The 7,710-nt window shown below is 39.7% G+C and overlaps 1 protein-coding gene across 3 annotated transcripts; it reads left to right on the forward strand.

Annotated features, from left to right (window-relative positions):
• The first annotated feature begins 914 nt into the window (after positions 1-914).
• Positions 915-5,652, forward strand: LOC120108404 (2-alkenal reductase (NADP(+)-dependent)-like). 3 transcript variants are annotated; one of them, XR_005509772.1, is made up of 6 exons: positions 915-1,196; positions 2,765-2,942; positions 3,570-3,736; positions 4,390-4,472; positions 4,747-4,819; positions 5,010-5,652. XR_005509772.1 is itself a non-coding variant. In XM_039122001.1 (5 exons), the coding sequence occupies exons 1-5, from the start codon at positions 957-959 to the stop codon at positions 5,386-5,388; spliced, it is 1,047 nt and encodes a 348-aa protein (XP_038977929.1). In that variant the 5' UTR covers positions 917-956; the 3' UTR covers positions 5,389-5,652. The 3 variants fall into 3 exon arrangements, 1 of the variants encoding a protein (XP_038977929.1); XR_005509771.1 differs by having other exon boundaries at positions 4,747-4,883; positions 5,010-5,334; XM_039122001.1 differs by lacking the exon at positions 4,747-4,819 and having other exon boundaries at positions 917-1,196.
• The last annotated feature ends 2,058 nt before the right edge of the window (positions 5,653-7,710 follow it).

The following is a 7,710-nucleotide window of genomic DNA, read 5'->3' on the forward strand; positions in this document are numbered from 1 at the left end:
TCCTCTTCGTCTTCTTTATCTTATCCAAATGTTCTTGCTGTCTTCTCCACATACTCTCTTCCCTGCTCTCTCCACATACTTGCCCCCTCTGACTTAGGCATCGGAGGGCCGGCGCCGGGGAGCCCGGCCACCGGTTTTCCTTGCAGGACTTGCACACTCCCCCGCAGCGGAGGACGCAGCCGGCCGGCGCACCGCCGTCCGCCCCCTGCAGCAGCGGAGCTCCTCCTGTCCTGGCTTCACGGCGGCCCCCGGGTCCAATTTCCAGCAACACCATACAGATAGTTTCAAAGTTCGTTCGTCCCCATTCTATTGTAGGGTGGTCATGATCCGTCTCCATTCTAATTTAACATGACGCTAAAAGCTGGACTTTAGACAAAAAAAAAGACAACGATTAATTCTTGCAAAAAAAATTGATGCTTGGACGACGCGTAAACCTGTGCCGTCCGGGCGTTGCCCTCTAAGCGTCGTGAGAATTGACAAACCCTACGGTCCACTCCATCGACAAGGTAGCCTCGCTATTTTCATACCATCAAAAAAAAAAAATTCATGTTAATTTACTGCAATCATTCAATAGTTATAATAAATATTGTATATTCTATGATTTTTATTGCTAAACTTTTAATTACTATAGTAAAGGCTATTTATAACGGCATTATAACCAATTAAAAATTATTTCTTTCTCTAGATGATATTATTTTTTTAAGAAAAAATTGCACCCAACCTGACTTTTAAAAAATTTCTTTTTCCATAAAATAATAAACGCATATAATTGCTACTTTTATTTTTTTTTGGAAAGCTTACTTGCCTGAAACGCCTAAAAACCTGGGAGAAAGTTTGTACTTTATTTTTCCTCTCCGTCTTTTTGCATTTCTAGAGCCTTCTACGTGGAGTACTTAATAGCACGATCCTCGTCCATAGGCCTTCTCTAAAGGCCGAAAAGGGGGAGAGAGAGCGCGATGGCGGAGGTGAGGGCGAAGGCGAACAAGAAGGTTGTGTTGAAGGACTTCATAACGGCGGGTTTCCCCAAGGAGAGCGACATGGAGGTCGTGACGACGGACACCGTCCGATTGAAGGTCCCCGAGGGATCGAAGGCGGTGCTGCTCGAGAACCTGTACCTCTCCTGCGACCCTTATATGCGGTCGCGTATGAGCAAGCACGACGAGCCCTCCTACGTCCCCGACTTCGTCCCTGGCTCGGTATACCATATAAATATATGATATAATAAGAACCCTCTCTCTCACACACAGTTTTTTTTTTTTTTCCTACAACTTATTTCTTTTTTTTTTTTGCTTGCTTGTATCATGATTAGATAGGATGTGACAGATGTATCTATATTTTTTAAAAAAATTAGTCAGATTTTTTTATTGTTTTTAGTAGATGAGGCAGAGGCAAGGTTCGAACTCTAATATCATGTGAAAATTATTATTTATCTCAAAAACTTAAGTTGATAGTATAAAATAAATTTATTTATATATTTTATATTTTTTACATGAAGTAGTATCCGGACAACTTTGTGGTGCAGTTTTGCTTAAATTAGATGTAACGATTAGGATTATGAGGCTTTGCTTACGATTACCACACGCACTGACTCGTTCTATTGTACAGTAGCTGAGAAAAAGCACAACTGAATATGTTATTTGAACAAGAAATGGAAAGAGAGCGCTGGGTAGAGAAGTTTATAGCAAGAAATGGGAAGAGAGCGCTGGGTAGAGAAGTTTATAGGAAAATGAGTGTGAATCATGATCACAAAACTACCGAGAATTTGATGGTTCTTTTCAGTCCTTCTTTGTTCTTGTGGATTTGTTTGCTACGTGTCGTCCTGGGGGAAGGGAGTGTGTGTATGTGTATGTGTGTGTGTTTTCCCTTCTGCAATAAAACGTATTTTAAGCACGTCTTTAGGTGTTCTTACGATCGTTTTAATTCATTGAGAAATGCTATGTTGTAGCCCAATGGTCGATCCGTCCGAAAGTTGGACTGCTTTGATCTGGATGCGGCAATACTTGTTTTGGTATAAAGTTTACTTGTATTTGGGAGTGAGAAATGTGTGTAGGGTTCAAAAGAGGCTGCAGAGCTGGAAGAAAGCAAGTAGTGTCCGCATCCCTTTTCATCAGGATTGGTTAATGTCTAACAGTGCAGATTCTGTCATTCTATTGATTAGATGCCAGTTTTTGGCATTCAGTGGTTTGATAGAGCACTCAGGGAGTCATAAACTTGAGAAAGATAGGTTGTCATGTATCCAAGAGTGGGTTTCCTTTTCTTTTTGGAGTTGCCATGTTGCACGTTTGATGGCAAAGCATGAGATGATCCGTTGAAAAATATTGGAAGAATATTGGAAGAATGAATGAGAGAGACAATAGGATCGATGGGAAACTATGGTGGAATGGTTAGGAAAATCATAGATATAAGGCTAAAATAGCAAATCAAGAGAGGAAAAACATGTCAGTAGTAAATTTATGTGGAAGGAGATATATAATTTGAAAAGCAATGGTTAGAACTTCATCTTTATCATTGTAGAAATAATACATATGGATCCTACATTGCGTTAAAGAGTCATATTCTGTGTAATTCATGTTTGCTACATCATTAGAGCTCAAATAGTAGCTAGTATTTGTGAACTTGTTGAAGTAAAAGGCCATCCATTTCCCCAATCAAGCTAAAGCTGTTTCAGACAATATTACCATCATGGAACTTCTACTTATGCGGGCTTACCTTTTAAGGTTCCCTATTTCTCCATGTTCATCTTTTTTCTTCTTTCGTTGTACAGGTCATATCTGGGTATGGTGTGGGTAAAGTGGTGGATTCTAGCCATCCAGATTTCAAGATAGGTGACTTTGTGTGGGGCATGACTGGATGGGAAGAGTATAGCCTCATCACAGAAACAGAGAGGCTTTTCAAGATCAGATACACTGATGTACCCCTTTCCTATTACACTGGCCTTCTTGGTAAGTTGTTTGTTCAGCAAAATGGATACAAATCTGGTATTCGCCATCCGAATATATTGAGAACATAACCATTAAAAAGTAGTCGTTCTTTGATATCGTTATATGTTACTTTAAGGTTCTTCTGATTTGACAGTTGTATTACATGATTGTTTAACAACTGTGGTTGTAGATCTTGCAGCAATGGCAAAATGATACTGAAAATCACTAACATCTAACATGGCATGCATGGAATATTAATGTTTTTTTTTTTTTTTGATTTCCTTTGGTATTACCTATTACTGATAATGGAAATGTTCAGGGATAAGTAAGGCCATATGTGAATTGTATCATCTGGATCAAGGATTGCCTGTTGAGGCAGATACCTGAAACCATGTTCAGAAAAAAAAAAAAAGTCAAACAAGTGAAGCTCAGTGTAAATTAGATCTATTTTTTCAATGATTATTTATCAGCTTTGTGCATCAAGCTAAGAGAGTCGACAAGTGTACTAAACCTGACCTAGATCGAGTAATTACTATGGTGAAGAAAAAGAATGTCACTGAACTTTGGTAGAATAGTTCTGTTCCTTAGTTTCCATGCTTCTCTTACAATTTGTCATATGGCTTCTGACATCATTATTTTCATATTCAGGCATGGCAGGGTTCACAGCTTATGTGGGATTTCATGAAATCTGCTCGCCAAAGAAAGGGGAATATGTCTTTGTGTCCGCTGCATCCGGTGCTGTTGGACAGCTTGTTGGGCAGCTTGCCAAATTAATGGGCTGTTACGTGGTTGGAAGTGCTGGCTCTGATGACAAGGTTTGTATGACTGTGGCTCGGGTTCTCAAGTTTTGGAAGAGGAATTGCTGAAACACATAAGAAATACCAAAAATCGAACAGGCATGAGGTTAGAACCTGGACATGAAGATTCATTTAAAATGGGCAAGGAAGGTTTCATGTATTGGATTCAGGTTACCCAAATTTTGTTTTTCAGGATACAGATAATGGGAGTGTTTCTGAGAGCACTTCACATCAAATGCCCCTAGATCCCTTTTCAGCTGCAATTTAATATGCAAGCAACCTCAGGGGCTTAGATGTTGAAAAATGCCACAATTTTGTAGGTCCCTAATTCCTATTAGAAGAATGCACCATCGATAACCTGAAATGTTTCACAGTGGATGTTTTCTTTTTCTGTTTTCTAATGACGAACATGAGATCGAAGAGGTATAACAGATATAATTGTGGTTGCAGAGAAGAAAATTGTATGCATTCAGCTTTAGTGAAACCAAGCAACAGTCCTGAGAGATTTTGTGTTCTCGTATGCATATTACTCATGCCTCTTCTGTTTAAGCATCACTCAATTTCTTTTTTGGCACTATGGTCCTGAGAGAGATTTTGTGTTCTCATTGCATTTTACTTATGCCTCTGCTGTTTAAGATTGCTCAACTTCCTTTTTGGCACTGTCTACTCAGGTCAACTTATTGAAGAACAAGTTTGGTTTTGATGAGGCTTTTAATTATAAGAAGGAGCCAGACTTGAGTGCAGCTTTAAAGAGGTTGGTTGCTTTTTCTTTTTTTTAACTGACTTTTTTTTCTATATCTCAAGGGAACTGATGGTTTTTGAAGCTAGTGTTCTACATCCAGCCTTAAACTCTTAGTGATACATGGAATTACATGACCCAGACAAGTATCTTGCATGGGTCTCGCCTGTGTATGTTGTGCATCTTAGCTTCAATTCCAACTGTCCTGATTTCTGAAAATCTTTGCAATGGAATTTGTGATGATCCGTGATCGGCAGGTGTTTTTATGTAGGATGTTTGCATAATGCAGGCCCATGATCTAGTTATTGTCGTTCAGAGAACATGGAGTTGCCTTCAAATTATTTGGACTGTCATATACCCAGGTTGTGGATATTTCTCTATATATTGGACCAAAGAGAATCTGTTGTTATAGTAATATAAATAGTGGTAAGCTGGTATTAGATAGATAGCTGTCCCCTGAGTATAGTTTGTTAGGTCATTTAATTTTACAGTGTGAAGAAGAGCAGTAGCAATTTCTTTCCAACAACAATCTAATGAAGTCTTTCTTTTCAGGTTGTTTCCCAAAGGTATCGACATCTACTTCGAGAATGTTGGTGGTCCGATGCTGGATGCTGTTCTTATCAACATGAGGACCCATGGTCGGATTGCGGTGTGTGGAATGATTTCTCAATACAACCTCGAGAAACCTGAGGGTGTGCACAACTTATTTTACCTCATCACAAAGCGCATCAGAATGGAAGGGTTCCTGGTTGGCGATTTTTTTCATAAATATCATCAGTTTGAGGAGATTATTGCCCAGTATATGAAGGATGGGAAGATCACTTATGTGGAGGATAAAGCTGAAGGACTTGAGAATGCTCCTGCAGCACTGGTGGGGCTCTTTGCAGGCCGCAATGTTGGTAAACAGTTGGTTGTAGTTTCTCATGAATGAACAATCATGTCAGCATCAGACTACTTCAATCTTTTGGTAAATAACCATTTGTTCCTTTTGAGTAGATTACATAATCATGTTGGTTGTACTTTCTCATGAATGAACAATTATGTCAGCATCAGACCACTTCAATCTTTTGGAAAATAACCATCTGCTTCCTTCCAGTTGATCACATAATCATGTCCATAGAGCTCTTATGGTCATCTGTATCTATGGAAGTCTGAGGTTGTTTGTGCCTTAATAAAGGACTTTGAACTTCATATACTGAATTTGCATGATGACATGCATATTTTCTTTAGAGTTGCATATCTGGATTTTGGAGAATGCGTTTGGTTCAGGTTATTGTGGAGTCTATTAGTCTTGTGGAATTCTCAAAGTATAGAAGAGCTTGTATTATTCTCCACACTTCGAAGACAACCCATCTTTCATCAAGGGGTCTTTCAGTCTGGAGATTAAAAAATCTTGGGTGTGGTGTCATGGAGATAAACTTTTGTATAACCAAAAAGTAGTATGGTTCCAATCTTGAGCAATGTTTATTTAGCATTGCTCTTTTAAAAGGTGGTGGACTTTGATTGTTAGCTGTTGCTCGGGCAATACTGTCCGTGCTCGCCGGAGCAAACAGTTGATGACATTAGTCATTTAACTCCGTGTTCTTGCCGCCGCGCCGCCTCCCTATGGATATTGATACGCGCAACCCGCTTGTCCACAAAATGCACTCCCTAATTCCCTCTCTTTTCTACTCCTTCGTTCATATCAGATATCAGTGTCTACCGAAAAAATGAGAGTAAATATAGTGTGAATCCCCCTTTTCTTGTTTTTTTTTTCCCTAAGAACACTGACAAAGCCAGTAGCAAGGTAAGGCGGCTTCCAGGATCAGTTTTTTTTTTTTTTTAAGAATTTTTTTTTATTCTATTTTTAAATTCTTTTAAAAATAAAATATTTATTTTTAAAATATAAATATTATGATGGTAGCTAAGATGATAGTAGTAGTTGAGATAGTAGAGACTAAAGTGGCGGTAGTGGACTAGCAATAGCCGTGATGAGGGTGCCGATGATGTGGTGGCAACCGTGATGATTGTGGTGGATGTGTGGTAGAGACAGTAATGACAACGACTATGTGGCAGAAATGATAGAAGTGGCTACCATAGAACTGTAGAGATGGATATCGATAGCGGTGGTAATGGCGGCGGTAATGATGGCGGAGATGACGACGGCGATGGTGGTGGCCACGGCGATCAACGACCATAGTGGTGGCAACGATGGAGAGGATGTCGATAGTTATGATAAAAAATATAAGTTTTTTGTTTTTAAAAATAGTAAAAAAATCTTATATTTTTTTAAAACTATGAAAATAGTTTTTTAAAAATAAAAAATAATAATAATAGCACCAAACATATTTTTTATCATAATTTTTGTGATTTTATTTTTTAAAAGTAAAAAATAAAAAAAAATTAAAAGTGATTGCCTAAAGGTTTCTAATACGCGGGCAACTGAGTGAGAGAGGGGGGGGAGAGTTTATGAACTTTGTAACAGGGTTGTGTAAGGAAAGCAACATGGAAGTTGTGATGATGGACACTATTTTTGCCAAATTTGAACCGAGGTGGGAACGCAGCTCAGTCGACCCTAAGGTCGGTTGGAGGCGAGCCGAGCAAGGCTGGTTGATGCGTCGGATGCTAGTCTCCTCCACTGGTGGCCTACAAAAAGTCTGCTTATCGAAAAATTTTCAGCATGGGATCCTCTAATACTTAAGTCAGAATAATGAGGCAACATTATGAAAGAGAGAGGGTTTCGAAAGAGGATGATTCTATGAATAATATTGCATATATATTGTATGTTGGGTACCTGAGGTTTCTGGGCTATCCCTCTATATAGGGGAGCTCACTTTGTCATTACCTGACCTGACGTAGCGTGCAATGATGGCTAGGTAATGGTTGGAAGTATGGCTGCAGCATGGGAGCTAGTCCGCATGGTCAGTGGGCGGCACTGGTGGGGCATAGGCCATGGTGCTACCACGACTACGGACTGGCAGAGTTGTCGGTTGTTAGGACTGTCAATCCTTATCAACACGTGTTGACTGTTCTCCTCGGCTAGCCGAGGCTCCTCCTCAGTCGAAACTGAAGTCGCTCACCTCAAATGGTTGGCTACTCAGCTGGGGCTGAAGTTGTTCTCTTCGGTTTATGTCGGAAGTTATTGAGGTAGATTTGGCTCAAGATCGAGGTGTCCAATATTTCTCCCATTGAACATCTTCTGATTGAAGGTTCCCAAGGGATCAACAACTGCGTCGATCGAGAATCTTTACCTCCGTAGCATGCCCTATTTAGG

Source organism: Phoenix dactylifera, unplaced genomic scaffold (genome assembly GCF_009389715.1).
Source record: "Phoenix dactylifera cultivar Barhee BC4 unplaced genomic scaffold, palm_55x_up_171113_PBpolish2nd_filt_p 001320F, whole genome shotgun sequence".
NCBI classification, from domain to species: Eukaryota; Viridiplantae; Streptophyta; class Magnoliopsida; order Arecales; family Arecaceae; genus Phoenix; species Phoenix dactylifera.